We start from the raw sequence: 16,849 nt of genomic DNA, 5'->3' as shown, positions 1-16,849 counted from the left end.
TCCGCCTCCCCCCTCTCCCTATTTATTTCAGAACACCCTTCCCCTCCCCCATTTCTAATGAAGGGTCTAGGCCCGAAACGTCAGCCTTCCTGCTCCTGTGATGCTGCTTGGCCTGCTGTGTTCATCCAGCTCTACACCTTGTTGTCTCGGATTCTCCAGCATCTGCAGTTCCTACTATCTCAAAATCAAGAAACAGATTTGATTGACCTAACAATTTATGGTTCTGGGTGACTGGGATTCTGCTAGGGGACTGTTTCAGAGTCATTTAATTTTGTCTTGGAATTCCCCTACTGGGGGGATCATTTGCTTCTCAAGGGCACCTTGCGTACTGACAGGGAATGCAATGTGGTACTGAACCATGGTTAGTACCGCTGCCCGGAACCTGGGTTCAATTCCACCTTTGGGTAACTCTCTGTGTGGAATTTGCACATTCTCCTCGTATCTGCATGGGTTTCCTCTGGGTGCTCCAGTTTCCTCCCACAGTCCGAAGATGTGCAGGTTAGCTGGATTGGCCATGCTAAATTGCCCATCCAGGAATGTACAGGCTAGGTGGATTAGCCATGGGAAATACAGAGTTACAGGGATAGAGTTGGGGGGTGGATCTGGGTGGGATGCTCATTGAAATGTCAGTATGGACTCGATAGACTGAATGGCCTGCTTCCAAACTGTAGAGATTCTATGATTGTCCTTAGTACAAACTCCCTATGCATTTGTGGTGAGACACAAACAACATTAGCAAGGGGTGTCCTCAATACAGTCTAGGTAGAAAGACATGGAAGCTAAGGACCCAGGGAAATAAACAGTGATGTCTTGAAAAGAGTCCACGTTACAGAAGAAGAAATGCTGGAGACCTTAAAATGCATAAAGGTAGATAAATCCCTGGAACCTGATCAAATGTATCCCAGGATATTGTTGGAAGCTAGGGAGGAAATGTCAATGCCCTCAGCAGAGATATTTGTATCATCGATACTCATGGGTGAGGTGCTGGAAGACTGGAGGACGGCAAATGTTGTGCCATTATTTAAGAAAGGCTGCAAGGAAAAGCCAGGTAACTCAGGCCTGTGAGCCTGATGTCAGCGATAGGTAAGTTGTTGAGGGGATTCTGAGAGATGGGGTCTACATGCATTTGGAAAGGCAAGGACTGATTAGGGATAGTCATCATGGCTTTGTGTGTGGGAAGTCGTGACTCATAAACCTGATTGAATTTTTTGAAGAGGCCACCGATAAGATAGATGAAGGTAGATTTGATTTGATTTGATTCATTATTGTCACATGTACTGAGACACAGTGGAAAATTTGTTTTACAGGCTAACCAGACAAATCATACCTTACAGGGGTACAATCAGTATAATAGAACAGAATGCAGAATATAGCTACAGAGAAGATGTTGAGAAAGATTAATTCTAATATCAGAGAGGTCCGTTCACAAGTCTGATAACAGCGAGGAATAAGCTGTTCTTAAATCCATTGGCACACGCTTTCAAACTTTGTATCTTCTGCCCAATGGGAGAAGGTGGAAGAGAGTATAACCGGAGTGGGAGCGGTCTTTGATTATGTTGGCTGCTTTCCCAAGACAGAGGGAAATGTAGACTGAGTCAATGGAAGAAAGTCTACACGGTCTTTAGCAAGTCTTCAACAAGGTTCTGCGTGGTGGACTGGTTTGTGAGGTTAAATCACATGTGATCCAGGGAGAGCTAGCCAATTGGAATCAAAATTGGGTTGATGATAGGAGACAGTCGGTTGTGGTACAGGATTGTTGTTCAAACTGGAGGTCTGTGATCACAGTGTGTTGCAAGGATTACTGCTGGGTCCACTGCTGGGTGATGAATGTTGTTCATCATTTATGTAAATAATTTGGATGAGAATATAGGAGGCATGGTTACAAACTTTGCTGGCATACCACCAGCAAAAATTGGTGGTATAGTGGACAGTGAAGAAGGTTGTTGTGGTTCATTGGCTCACCGAGCTAGTTCGTTGTTCCGCAGACATTTCATTACCCTGCTGGGTAACATAATCAGTGCAGCCTCCAATGAAGCGCTGTTGTGGTTTCCCACCTGTCATTTAAACTCTGGTGTCCGTTGATCTGGGTTACCTCACTTCCGGTTTTCCTTTGCAATGAAGTGTATATGGGGTCTAGCTCTATATGTTTATTAATGGCTTTCTTAGTGGAGAACCAGGCTTCTAGGAATTCCCGTGCTTGTCTCTGCTTCGCCTGTCCCAGGATCCTGGTGTTGTCCCAACTGAACGGGTGGTATTAAAACAGTTACCTCGCAGGGTAATGAAACGTCTGTGGAACGACGAACCAGCTCAGCGAGTGAACAAACCACAACATCCACAACCTCAGCTACAAATCTACTCTAAAACCTTAGTGAAGAAGGTTATCTAAGAGTACAATTGGATCTTGATCGACTGGGCCAGTAGACCATGAGATGGCAGTGGAGTTTAATTGTGATAAATGCAAGATGTTACATTTTGGTAAGACAAACCAGGGCAGGACTTTACATTTAATGGTAAGGCCCAGGGGAGTGTTGTCAAATAGGGAGACCGAGGGGTGCAGATACATAGTTCCTTGAAAGTGGTGTCGCAGGTAGACAGGGTGATGAAGAAGGGGTTTGGCACGCTTGCCTCCATTGGTCAGAGCATTGAGTACAGGAGTTGGGATGTTATGTTACAACTGTACAAGACATTGGTAAGGCCACATTTGGAGTAAAGCGTACAATTCTGGCTACCCTGCTATAGGAAGGCTGTGATTAAACTGGAAAGGGTGCAAAAAGGATTTACTAAGATCTTGCCATGACTGGAGGGTTTGAGTTATGAGAGCCTGAATAGGCTGGGATTTTTTCCCCTGGAGTGTAGGAAGCTGAGGGGGTGAGCTTATGGAGTTTTATAAAATCATGAAGGGCATAAATAAGGTGAATAACCAAGGTATTTCTCTCAGGGAAGTCCAAAACTAGAGGGCATAGGTTTAAGGTGAGAGGGGAAGAATTTAAAAGGGACCCCCGGGGGGCAACTTATTCACACAGGTGGTGTGTGTGTATATGGAACGAGCTGCCAGAAAAGTGGCAGAGGCGAGTACAAGCATTTGGACAGATGCATGGATGGGAAAGATTTAGAGGAATATGAGCCAAATGGGACTAGATCAGTTTAGGAAACCTGGTTGGCATGGACATGTTGGGCTAAAGAGTCTGTTTCCGTGCTGAATGACTCTATGTAAGTCACCTTAAAATCAGCAAATGTGTTTAAATAAAGTCATGCAGGTACTGAAGATCACAAATAGTACTGGGAAATATTGGACTCAAAATGTTAACTCTATTTCTCTCTGTGATGGTGACAGACCTGTTGAGTTTCTTCTATTTTTATACTAAATGAAGATGTTATTAGTTAGCTCTGGGCATTTGTATCTATTGTGTAAAATGACAAGCCATTTCCACCCTATGATTTTGTTTTAACAGCTTGTGGTTGTTAGGCATATCAATGTAATTTGTTACTGTCTAATAAGCCACTCTAGGACACTGCAAAATCAATCCATCAGCCACAAGGAGAAGCTGCGGCAACTTGGGTCAAAGCAGCAGAAGTCAGTGGGCGGGGTTGGATGACAGACCACGTGATACTTGGTTAACGCCGCCCATGAGCTCCTTTACAAAGATGACGGTCACCTCTCTCCTCCCCAACCTCCTCTGTATCTCAGCCGACCCCTACCCACCTTTTCCCCCCACCATACAAATTGAAAGGAATAAACCGTCAGCCCGTTCCATCCCTAAACAAAGGAATTACATTTGCGCAGTTGCGCCGATTCCAATACCGTGAAGACACTTGGGAAACCGTCTCCAGGAAGTGACGTAAGTTAAACCGGAAGGTACTTTGGTCTCGTGTGGAAGCTGCAGAGGTGAGAGAGAAAACTGAAAAAGAATAAAAATTCGGGGAGAGAGAGAGCGAGAAAAGTAATAAAAGTCTTATGGTGGGGGAGTGGGGTAGAGAGAGAAGTAAATGGGAGAAGGTGATATTGTGGTAATGTAACTGTCTAGTCATCCAGAGGCCCAGGTTAATGTTCTGGGGTCTCTGGTTAAAATCCTGTCATTGGCAGCTAGTGGAATTCAAATTCAATTTACAAAATCTGGCATTGAAATGTGGTCTTTGTAACGGTGACTATGGTAGATTGTGTAACTATCACGGACTGTCAGAAAAACCCAATCAGTGTCCTTCAGAGAGGGTAAATGAACTGTTAACCTTGCCTGCTTTGACCTACACGTTTCTCCAGTTCCACAGGAATATGGTTGACTTTTGAATGCCTTGAGGGTAGAGAACATATATAAACCTGGTGTATTTTGGTGTAGTGTGTGCGTGGAGAGAAACTCGGGGAGAGGGACAGATAAGGCCTTTGTTGGTTTGTAGAGAAAGTTAACAATTACCTGTAGATGGACTACTGTAGCAGTAATCAGTGTAGGAGTGTTAAATATTGATTTCCAGCCTGTTGGACTTGTAACTATCAGCTGGGACAGTCTTGGAGTGGGAGAAAAATCTTGAATCCAGGATAGATGTGGGTTGAGTCAAATTGCTTCTTGCTCCTTCGTTGTAATACAGTGACCCTGTGCGAATTTCTGCTGAAGATGTAATGTGATTGGAATTCTTATAGCCAATGAGACTGGCTTGTAGTCACTTTGAATAGAGTAAGCTGTATAATAAGGTCTGACATGGGAATGTGCAGCTATCAGAGAGCAACTTTCAGTGCTATTTGAGAGACCTCAGATACCGAAGCTGTCCATGTCCAACTGCGATAAGACTTGGACAGCATCCAGGATTGGGCCGAAAAGTGACAAGTAACATTTGTACCACACAAATGTCAGGCAATAACCATTTCCAATAAGAGACACTCTAACTGCTGTTCCTTGACATTCAATGCCATTACCAGCACTGAGTCTCCAACTATCAACATCCTGGGGGTTATCATTGCATAGAAACTGAACAGGACTCACCACATAAACACAGTCGCTACAAGAGCAGGTCAGAGTAACTCACTCCCTGAAGCCTGTCCATTATCTACATGGCACAAGCCAAGAATGTGATGGAATACTCCCCGCTTGCCTGGATGAGTGAAGCTTGACACCATCCAGGGCAAAACAGCTGCTTGATTGCACCATATTAACAAACATTCAGTCGCTCCATCACTGATGTTTGTAGCAGCAATGTGTACTGTCTAAAAGATGCCCTGCAGAAATTTGCTAAAGATCTTTAGACAGCACCTTCCAAACCCACAACCACTATCACAAGGGCAGGAGATAAATGGGAGCAACACCACCTGCAAGTACCCCTCCAAGCCACTCAGTATCCTGACTTGAAAATATATTGCCATTCCTTCGCTGTCTTTCCCCCTACCCCAACGGCATTGTACCTATAGCATATGGATTGGAGTAGTTCAAGAAGGTGGCTCGTCAACAGCAACTCCAGGACCGGCAAGTGCCCACGTCCTACAAGTGAATAAATGAAGTGGTGTGCTTCTGGACGTCTGTGACACTTTGGACACACAGGCAGGTCCAATTATTTGCCAAACCATGACAAATTGCTTTCTTCCCAATAGGTTGAAAAAGTGGTAGGTCCTGAGTTGATCTCAGTAGGAGCAGGGGTGGCCCACTGAACAAATTCCCTTTATTGATTTTAGCAAAAAACAAGCTGAATCCTTGATAGAATCATCAGATCCCTACGATGTGGAAACACGCCATTCAGCCCATTGAGTTCATACCGCCTTTCCAAAGAGCATCCTACCCAGGCCTTATCTTTGCCCCATAACCCTGCATTTTCCCATGGCTAATCCACCAAGCCCACACATTTCTGGCCACTATGGGCAATATAGCAAGGCCAGTCCACCTAACCTGCTTATCTTTGGACTGTGGGGGAAACAGGAGCACCCAGAGGAAGCTCACGCAGACACAAGGGAGCATGTGCAAACTCCACACAATCACGTGAGGCTGGAATCAAACCTGGGTCCCCGGTGCTGTGAGGCAGCAGTGCTAACTACTGAGCCACTGCGCTGCCCCAATCTGTGGCGTCATCATTTATTGGTAGATCAGTGTGTGGCCTGATAATAGGATGTTCAGAGAGTGGCTGCTTACTCTGTAACCACTGTATGGCCAGCAGTAATGCTAGTCCTATGCCCTTTGTTCTTTGTGTGTTACAAATTGTTTGTGCCTGTCTCCCTTTTAATACAGAAGTGAGGTGAAATCTTTTCTGAGAGTTGTTGGAGTGCAGAATTCTCTTCAGCAGAAGATAGAGGAGACTGGTTTTATTTTTGATTGAGATTTAAGGATCACATTGGGGGGTGAATGACGTACATCTCATCTGAAGTCCCATGTTCTTATCATCTCTCCGCACTTTGTCCTGCACAATTGCTGTAGTATGTCTGTGATATTTAAATGATGATTAGAATTAATCCATGTGATCTGCTTGATGATGTTTTTCCCTCAATGGAATATTCTTGTCCCTGCAAGACAGCAGAAGCTTCAAGCTTCAATAGAAATGCCCTGACGTGAATTTGTACAGGCTGTTGAAGCACCGTTATTTTAAGTTACATCAGTCATAAGAGATGCAGAAACTTTCCTGCATTGTAATAAATCCTATTGAGTGGCTAAGTCCCTGGTCTGATCTTCTGCTGTTATGGATTGCAGAGACATTGATGATCTGCACTCTGCTGGCGTCCTTAGCTGGGATAGTATTGATTCATTTCTAGGGAGCAGTTACATAAACATACAAACTGAGTTAAACCATTCAGCCCCTTGAGCTGTTACCACTATCGGGTGCCCAGAATATTTCATCCATGTGTACTGTTCAGAAGAGGCAAACTATTCGCTTTCAGTCACAGTTAAGTCCAGTTCTGTCCTTGCTTAATCTCCACAAATAGACACTGGTTGCCACTCACTGTTTGTCTCCAATCTGGGGCAATGCTAATATGGCTTACTGGGTGGTGTTCGTAGCCAGAGGCTGTGGATTCAAGCCCAACTTTGGGACTAGTTGACCATAGAAGGAACATTCATGACTTGGTTCATTGGGCTTATAGTCAGACTAATAATCCTTCCAACACATCCCCACTATTATCGAAACAAATGTGTGAAGGTACAACACAAGCCTGGGAATACACTGCATCCTACTGGAACACTACCACCTGCAAGTCCTATCCAAGTCTCACGCCATTCTGATTTGGAACTTTATCACTGTTTCCTCGCTGTTAGAATCCTGGAGCTGTCTTCCCAGCAAATGGAGTGATGTACTAAGCACCACGTGGATTGCATTTTCAAGCAAGCAGCTTTTAACTGCTGGCCTAACCAGCGCTGCTCGCACCCTATGAAATAAAAAACAAAATCTAATTTGAGACGTAATCTGGCACCGAGCAGGTATATAATCCGTGAATGTTACTGGTCAGGATGGAACATTGCTTGTTGCATGGATTGATAAATTTTGTTCAACAGTTGCGTAATGCCATCATTTTGATCTATTGAAAAATTATCTGGGCCTTGTTTAAAGTGAAGTAACTGGAGGCCGTTGCTGTAGTTAACATTTTAAATTGTCTGCAGGTTCTGACACTAACAGGCTGCTTTTACAGATGGCTCAAAGGCTCTTGCTGAGGAGACTCGTGTGCCCAAACCTGAGGAAATCCTGTGGCTCAGTGTGCTCTCCACCCTCAGCTTTGTTGCCCAGTCTGAACACTCTCTCCTGGCACAGCCACAAGCCTTCCTTCATACATCAAGCAGGTTCACCTTTCTCCAGAGGGTTTTGTGATTCTCCAGCCTGTAGTGACACTTTCAATGTACAGAACAAGACAGATTTCACTGACCGAGTTCTGAACAACAAAAAACTGGTTCTGGTGGATTTCCATGCAAGGTGAGTTGACTTTGTTCCATTTCTTGATGGGTTTCTGCACCTTCATCACTACATTTTGGGCAATGCTTGCCAAAGTGGTCCATTGCCAAAGTGGTCATTGCCTAAGTGCAGTGGGTTGCCTAGAGGTAGTGTGCTGGTGGGCTTAACCGAGCAGACGAATGTTAGTGAGAGTTGAGGGTGACTTCAGTTTTGTGAAGAGAGAAACTGTTGGTCCTTTACAGCTGCCATAAAAACCTTGAAAGATTTTAAACTTTTGTTAAATCTTTTCGTATCCATCTCTGCTGTAAGGAGGGCATCAGCTTCTTTAGTTCTCCAAAGAACAAAGAAAATTACAGCACAGGAACAGGCCCTTCGGCCCTCCAAGCCTGCACCAACATGCTGCCTGTCGCAACTAAAACCCCTCACGCTTCCGGGAACCGTATCCATCTATTCCCACACTATTCATGTATTTGTCAAGACGCCCTTTAAAAGTCCCTATAGTATCTACTTCCACTACCTCCCCTGGCAGTGAGTTCCAGGCACCCACCACCCACTGTGTTTTTAAAAAAAAAAAATAAAAAAATAAATTGCCTCATACATCACCCTTAAACCTATGCTCCCTAGTAACTGACTCTTCTACCCTGGGAAAAAGCTTCTGACTGTCCACTCTGTTCATGCCCTTCACAATCTTGTAGACCTCTATCAGGTCGCCCCTCAACCTCCGTCGTTCCAGTGAGAATAACCCAAGTCTCTCCAACCCTTCCTCATTGCTAGTGCCCTTCATACCAGGCAATATCCTGGTAAATCTTTTCTGTACCCTCTCCAAAACCACCACATCCTTCTGGTAGTGTGGCAACCAGAATTGAACACAGTATTCCAAATACGGCCTAACTGAAGTTCTATAAAGCTTCAACGTTACCTGCCAATTTTTAAACTCAATGCCTCATCTGATGAAGGCAAGCATATCGTATGCCTTGTTGACTACCTTCTCTACCTGCGTTGCCACTTTCAGTGACCTGTGTATCTGTACACCCAGATCCCTCTGCCTATCAGTACTCTAAAGGGTTTTGCCATTTACTGTATATTTTCCAACTGGATTAGACCTTCCGAAATGCATTACCTCACACTTTTCTGAATTAAACTCTTATCTGTCATCTCTCTGCCCAAGTCACCAACCGATCTATATCCTGCTATATCTTCTGACGGTCCTCATCACTATCTGCAATTCCACCAACCTTTGTGTCATCTGCAAATTTACTAATCAACACAACTGAAGATCCTCATTCCCTCATGCCATTCTCATAAGTCCCCTTTGCACCCATTCTAAGAACTGGGGATCCTTCAGAGAATTGTAAAATGAACTAAATTTTCCAAGCAGTGTTTTTTTTTTTTTTTTTTACTGAGAATCAGGGATTGGAGAAGTTATACAGCCAAACAGAATAGAAGCAGACCTTTCGGTTCAACCAGTCCATGCTGAACATAATCCCAAATTAAACTAATCCCACCTGCCTGCTCCTGGCCCATATCCCTCCTAACCTTTACTATTCATGTACTTACACAGGGCCCTATGCCTCTTTAAGCAAGGGAAGCAAAGCAAGGCAATGTCTCAGCCAGCAGTCCACCCCCTTTAAAAGCAGCCAATCAGAGCAAGATTGATCCCAGGAGCGAGAAAGAGAGGATCTATGAGGAACTGCTGCTGAGCACGGCTCTGGGCTGGATTGCTGTCAGCTGGATGTGAGGACTGCTGTCTGCTGAGGTTGGTGGGGTGGGGTGAAAAGAGGAGATGCTGTAAGAGAGGGACGAATGATGCACTTCTCAAGGGAGTCAAAGAAGGAGCTGCAAGGTGGGTGGCAAAGAAGGAGGCTCCAAAAGGGTGGTTGGAGAAGAAGGCTGCAAAGAGCAATGGACAGTTTTGAACCTGTCAACAATGGAATACTCAATTATGTGTGAACCAGGAAAAGTTGAAATCATTGAGGTAATGAATTAATTGAAAATAAATGTGAAATCTAGCTTATGGCTGTGTAAGAACAGCAGACAAATGTAAAGGATACTGTTATAGTCAACATGTCAATTGTTAAAATTTGAACTGTGAATGAGAAGAAGGATATTGTTAAGCTAGACAGGGTTCAGAAGAAATTTACCAGGATGTTGCTGGGAATAGAAGGTTTGAATTATAAGGAGAGGCTGGATAGGCTGGGCCTTTTTTTCACTAGTATAGGAGGTTGAAGAGTGACCTTATAGAGGCTTATGAAATCATGAGGGGTATAGATAAGATGAATGGCAGGCGTTTTTTCCCTAGGATGGAGAATTTCAAGACTAGCGGGCATATATTTAATGTAAGAGGAGAAAGATTTAAAGAAGATGAGGGGCAGTTTTTTTTAAACAGAGTGGTTCAAGTGTGGAATTAACTTCCAGAGGAAGTGGTGGATGCAGATACAATTACAACATTGAAAAGACATTTGGATCAGTACATGAATAAAGAAGTGTTTGGAGGGATATGGGCCAAGTGCAGGCAGGTGGGACTAGTTCAGTTTGAGATTATGGTCGGCATGGACTGGTTGGACCGAAAGGCCTGTTTCTGTGCTATATGACTGTATGGCTCCAGGGATGGGGGCTTGCAAAAAAATTTGAAGTTGCTTTTCTTGGAGCTAAGAAGCTTTGATGAAGATGTATAATGTTATGAAGCGTTTAGATTGAATAAATAGAAACTGGTGCCAAAAGCTAAAGGATTGATGATAAGATGAGGCAGGTTTAATTTTATTTTAAGTTGATTGGCAAAAAAAGTCAGAGGCAACATGAGAAAAATGTTTATAGAAACAGTAGTTGCGATTTGGAATGCACTTCATTCCTGAAATTGTGGCAGATACAGATTTGAATGTGGTTGAAAGAAAATTGACTAGAGACTTGTGGGTTCAAATCTCATGTCAGAAACTTACCACTTTCTAATGTCAAGTGTTTATTGAAGGAAATCTGCCCATTTCAGGGGCAGTCTTTGAAATGAGTTGTAAAACTAAGACCAATATTTATCCTCAACCAAGATCATTCAGTCAGTGTATCTGGTAATTATCCCTCTTGTATTTGGGAGATTACTAATGTACAAAAGTAACGGTGGTACATCCTACATTACAGCAGGGTTAATACCTCAGCAGTACTTAATTGACTACAACACTCCTTGGAGTATGCTGAGGGCAGGAAAGGCACTATGTAAATGCAAGTTTTTTTTTATGTGGGCTCAGAAAGCAGTGGCAGCACAGGAGAATCATAGAATCCCTATTGTGTGGAAACAGGCCATTTGGCCCAACAAGTCCACACTGATCCTCTGATCAGCATCCCACCCTAACCCTGCACCTCCCATGGCTAATCCAACTAGCCTACACATCCCTGGACACTATGGGCAATTTAGCAGGGTCAATTTGCCTAACTTGCACATCTTTGGACTGTGGGAAGAAACCGGAGCACCCAGAGGAATGTGCAGACTCCATACAGACAGTTGCCTGAGGTTGGAATCGAGCCCAGGTCCCTGCTGCTGTGAGGCAGCAGTGCTAACCACTGAGCCACCATGGCTTCCCCAAAAATGACACTTTGGAGTTGGACTGAGCAACAGCTGTGGAAGTAAATGGTATCTCTTTTCTACTTGTTCCCATTTTTTGTGACTCACTTGACAGGAGCAGGGAGCTTTGTCTGAGACAGCTGAACACAGTGTCATCTGTGCACACAAAGCAAATGCTCTTCTAAAGTAGTAGATTGGTCGTGAATTTCCATGTCTTATTTTCCACACCTGTGTACACAGATTGAGTTGAGTGCTCATTTGTGTTGAGTTTAGTTTTTTTAATGTTTTGGTTTTATACCTCTGACGATGAAGCAGAGAGCATGTCTGAACTAATCTGCTTTCCTGCTGGAAAGGCTAGAATTTGATCCCTGGTCCTCCTCAGGGAAGGTTTTCACAAACTGTTTCTTCCAGGTACTGCTGTGCTGCTCCCAGATTTAAATGAATTTTAACCCTATATGGCATGGCCTGAAAACTGTTAACCATGTTGAAAGTCAAACCAGGAACTGCAGAGCCATAGCTAAGGGGCTAAGAAACGTGTAAATTTTTTAGAGAATGTAGGAGTCACTGGTAAAGTTGGTATTTATTGCCTATCACTAATTGCCCTTCAAAGCGTGGCTGCGAATTGTTCCAACATAGTGTGCTGTTCAGTGGGGAATCCCAGGTTTCAACCCAATATCAATTCAAGCAATATGTTTCCAAGGTGGTGTGAGAATTGGAGAAGAACTTGTAGATGCCGATTGTATTCCTTTGAGACTCTCTTCCTCTCCTGACACCCATTACCCCTTCATTCGTAAATGTCCTTGGTTGACTCTTAACCTGACGGTGTTTTCCCACCTGAGTCCAGTGAATGCCAACAGATAATTTGACTTTCGGAGTCTCACAACCAATCCTGAACCTGGTCTTGGCTTTTCACACACTATACAAATAGAATGTGATATTTTAGAACTGTGATGAGGTATTATATAAATGGAATGTTTTATGAAAATTATAGCACTGGTCCTCACCTATCTCCTGTACTCTTTTCCCTGGTGAACTCTCCTTTGTACTCCATTATTCTTTGGTAGACCTATAACACTGAAGAAGTTCTTAATCTCTCAGCATTCCTTTTTACCTTGACAGCTGTTTGTGCTTTCAAAACCAAGCTTGGAAGTATACTAAGTGCAGCTACTTGGCACTGCACCTCAGTTCCACTCTGGCTTCCTTTCAATGTCATTGTCATAATTAACCTTCTCAATTTTTAGTTCAACTTTCTCCAAAAGAAATTGCAGTGGACTGCAATCCATTTGCTGTGGAATGTTTTCTTCGCAATCAAATTGATAGTTATATGAACAAACTGGGATTAAATGTGGCATAGTACAGTGGGAATGGTTGTTGAGGTGTGTTACTGTATGATTCTGAACTCAAACTGTCATGTAGTCCTCAGGACAACCTGCTCTGTCAGCCAGTCGTCATGTCTCCTAGTGAGGAATGTGGTTGTAATTGTACTGAAATGACCCCTTTTGAGCCTCCCTTTGACTTTCCTGGTACAAAATATTCTATCCCTGTGAAGAAAGGGAACATGTGCATTCATGTAATGCCATTCACAACCTCCAGAACTTCCAAAGGTTCTCCTTCACAACTGATGGGAGTAGAGTCACAATTGTGTTGTAGAAGACAGCAAGTGTGCACAGGAAAATCCCACAAATAGCAATATTGATAATGAGCAGATAATCAGATTTTTATAGGAACACTGAGAAGCAGGAATAGGCCATTCATATCTTTGAGATTGCTCCCTCCCAACTCCTTACGATCACGTAGGTTTCATAAAGGTCACCTCTCATCCTCTGTACACAAATGGATAAGCTCAACCTGTTCAACTTTTCTACTGAAGGAAAACCCTTCATGCTGGCATGAGTCAGTTGAATATTCTGTAAACTGTTTCACATTTATATTCAAGTATCTATTTTCAAATGAGGAAAACAAAGTTGTACACAGTACTCTAGATGTGGTCTCACCAAGACTGCAGCTGCATTAAAACGTCCCTACTTTTATATTTCATTACCCTTTCGATAAGCACCAACAATCCCTTTAGCTTGCTAATCGCTTGCACCTACAGATTAACTTCCCACAATTCATATACCAGGACACTCCTGCCAAAGTGAACAAGTTTATATTTTGATTCTCCATCTGCCAAACTTTTCCTACTCATTTAAGTGTCTGTATCCCTTTACAGATTCTCTATCTCTTCTCAAATCCTCCTACCAATGTTGTTGTCATTGGGAAATTTAACTATACTAAATTCAGCTTCAACGCACCATCTTGTTTCCTGGCCAGCATCTCTGTCTCATGCCTGTTGCAGTGCTCCAGCAAAGCTCAGTGTATGCTGGAAGAACAGTACCTCATTTTCTGCCTTCTGGACTCAATATCAAATTCAACAGTTTTAGGGCTTGAGGCATCTTCTTCCTTGTCCTTACTCCAGCCTTGTGATCACGTGGTCTGCTATTATATGCAACCCATTGTTAGCCACTAATAGTCCCCATTAGTAGCTATTCATTCTGCTAGGCTGATCATTATCCACTTCTTTGTCTGTCCAACTGTTCTTCTCTTTCTTTGGGCTCTATCTGCACTCATTGTTTACTCCTTACCCCCTCCCCAACCCTATCTTCTGCAGAAAAATTCGTTTCCCGGCTACTGTCGGTTCTCAGAAAGGGCCACTGGACCCAAAACGTTAACTCTGATTTCTCTCCACAGATGCTCCAGACCTGCTGAGTTTTTCCAGCAATTTCTGATTTCCAGCATCTGCAATTCTTTTGGTTTTGATTTAGCTACTATTCTTTTGGTCCCTTCATCCATATCGTTGATATAGGTTGTAAATAGTTGAGGCCCCAGCGCAGATTCCTGTGGCAATTTGCTAATTAGAGCTTGCCAAACTGGGAAAAAAAAAATTTATCCCAACTACTTCCTGTTAGCTAACCAATCATTTATCCATCATAATATGTTACCCGATACACGATGTGCTCTTTTCATGGATAGTAAATTTTGATGTGGCACTTACCAAATGCCTTTTGGAAATCCAAATACACCATATCTCCTGGTTCTATGTTATCCACCTTGCTTGTTGTTTCTTCAAAAATTTCTGTTAAATTAGCTAAACACAGTTTCCCCTTTACAAAGATATGTCAGCACTCATCAAATTATAATTTTCTAAGTATCCTGCCAATACTGCGAAATCATGGATTCTATCAATTTCCTGATTCCTAATTACGAATCAGGTTTTAGGATACAGTTTTGTGCTTTCTATATGTCTCTCTTTTTCAATGAAGGTTTTACCTCAGTTATCTGCTGGGATCTTCCCAGAATCTATGGAATTTTACAAGATTTGATTGTTTCTGGAGCCATGTCTTTTAATACCTTAGGATAGAGGTCATCTGTCAGACTTTAGGTCTAATCATCTTCCTAGCAGTTTTTTCCTACGGTGGTCATTTTAGTACCCATCTTCCATTTAGCTCTTGATTTTCAAGTATTTTTGGGAAATTTCTCAGTCTTTTACTGTGAAGATAAACACAAAATACCTGTCTTCCACCATTTCCTCATTTTCTAAGATCAATCTCAAGACATTCTTTGAGGACCAGCACTTGCTTTAGTTTTCTTTCTAATTTAAATACTTGTAGAAACTCATACTATTTGTTTTATTTTACTAGCTAGCTTTCTCCTGTGCTCTTTCTCTTTTTTAAAAAAAAAAAATATTTTCTAATCATTCTATGCTGGTTCTTAAAATCTGATCATGGATTTGTGCAGGTTTGTATCTTTTTTTTTCAATTTGATATGACCCTGAGCTTATTTAGCAGTTTAGTTATGTTATTTATTTAAGCTTGTTATACAGTCATCCTTCTCAGGAGTCTTTCTTTCTCACTGGGATAAGCCTTTGCTGACAGTTATAATGTAATTGTCTCTATATTTTTGTCATGATTATTGTGGATAATTATTGGTCAAAACACCAAAGAGAATATCCTGCTGTTGTCATGGCAGTTTTTTTATGTTTACCTGAGAGAGCAGATACAATCTTGTTTTTTTAAATTAGTTCACGTAAGGTGGGTGCCACTGACACTGCCAGCATAAATTGCCTATTTCTGATTATTCTGAGAAGCTGGTGCTGAGCAATCTCCTTGAATAAACACATTGCTGAAGAAAGAAATGAACTGTCGAAGCTTTTAGCCTTACATTCATTAGGACAGAATTGCAAGAAAGCCAAATCTCAAAAAGAATTGCAGGTGCTGATTTTTGGGCTCTGATTGGTACAGTGCATGGACGATTTGGACCAAAGGGTCTGTTTCCATGCTGTAGAACTCTATGGCTCTTTGTTATTGGAGCTGTAAGCATCCAAGCAGGTGGAGAGTATTCCATCACACCTGACTTGTGCCGGTTAGATGACAGACAAGGTTAGGAAAGTCAGCAGGTGAGTTACTTATTGCAGCTTCTGACCTGCTCTTGTTGCAACAGTATTTGAATGGCTGGTCATAGTTTCTGATAACTCACAAGGGTGTTGATGGTAGGGTATTCAGTAGTGACAATGCCCATTGAATTTTGCAGAGAGATGGTTAAATTGTTTCCTCTGAAAGTTGGTCATTTTCTGGCACTTCAGTAACAAGTAACATTCATGACACCCATCAGCCCAAGCCTGAATGTTGTCTAGGTCATGCCCTCTATGGGTGCAGACTGCTTCATCATCTGAGGAGTTTGAATGGATGGAGCACTGCAAATATCAGTGAGCACTCCCTATCTCCAACTTTACATTGAAAGGAAGTTCATTGAAGTGGGCTTCCTAATGGTTGGGCTTGAGAAGCAGCCCTGAAGAACTCTTTCAGGTTATTGATGTATAAATGTTGCTTGATAGCTCTGTCCTTGGACCCATCCATTACTTGTTGACATTCGATAGTTAGACGGATGAGGTAGTAATTGGTTAGATTAGATTTGTGAACAGGACATATCTGGGTAGTGTTGTAGCCATGCTGGACCTGCTTAACAATGTGCATACCATTTCAGCAATACAACCAGGATGTTACCAGTGGCCAAAACCTTTTGTTGAGTTCACTGTTTGCAACAGTTTCTTAATGTTACGTTGAATTAATCAAATTGGCTAGAATCACAAGTGGACCAATCTGTGTAAGGGTGACAGATTTTCTTTCCTTTCGTTCCTTTGGGGAAAAAAAAGTGGTTTCATTAATGATAGTTTTTTTTGTTGTAGACTGTAACTAATTGCTGTGATGAGATTTGAACTCTTATCTGGATCAGGTATCTGGATTTCGAGCACAGTAACATTACCTCCAATACATCCATTCCCATGCCTTGTCCTGAAAGATGGCACTCTCAACAGTGTCATGCTGCCTCGGTACTATACCTTGTTAGCATAGATGTGCTCAACTCTCTAGATGGATACTTGAACCTGTGGCTGCCTTATGGAATAGTACAAGT

General features: G+C 42.6%; 1 protein-coding gene across 2 annotated transcripts in view; it reads left to right on the top strand.

Moving 5' to 3' along the window:
* The first annotated feature begins 3,666 nt into the window (after positions 1–3,666).
* The window catches only part of txn2 (thioredoxin 2), a 23,986-nt gene continuing 10,803 nt past the window's right edge, over positions 3,667–16,849 (top strand). Inside the window, exons 1-2 of one of the 2 annotated variants that reach the window (XM_048617477.1) lie at positions 3,667–3,839; positions 7,592–7,869. In XM_048617477.1, coding sequence (XP_048473434.1) covers positions 7,592–7,869 — 278 coding nt within the window. In that variant the 5' untranslated portion in view covers positions 3,667–3,839. Of the gene's footprint in view, positions 3,887–7,591; positions 7,870–16,849 lie in introns of both variants that reach the window. The other variant, XM_020522843.2, reaches the window with a different exon arrangement.

The sequence above is a fragment of the Rhincodon typus genome, chromosome 37, assembly GCF_021869965.1.
Source record: "Rhincodon typus isolate 14 chromosome 37, sRhiTyp1.1, whole genome shotgun sequence".
NCBI classification, from domain to species: domain Eukaryota; kingdom Metazoa; phylum Chordata; class Chondrichthyes; order Orectolobiformes; family Rhincodontidae; genus Rhincodon; species Rhincodon typus.
Note: the sequence above shows the minus strand (reverse complement) of the source record. Positions and strands in the feature narration are given on the sequence as shown.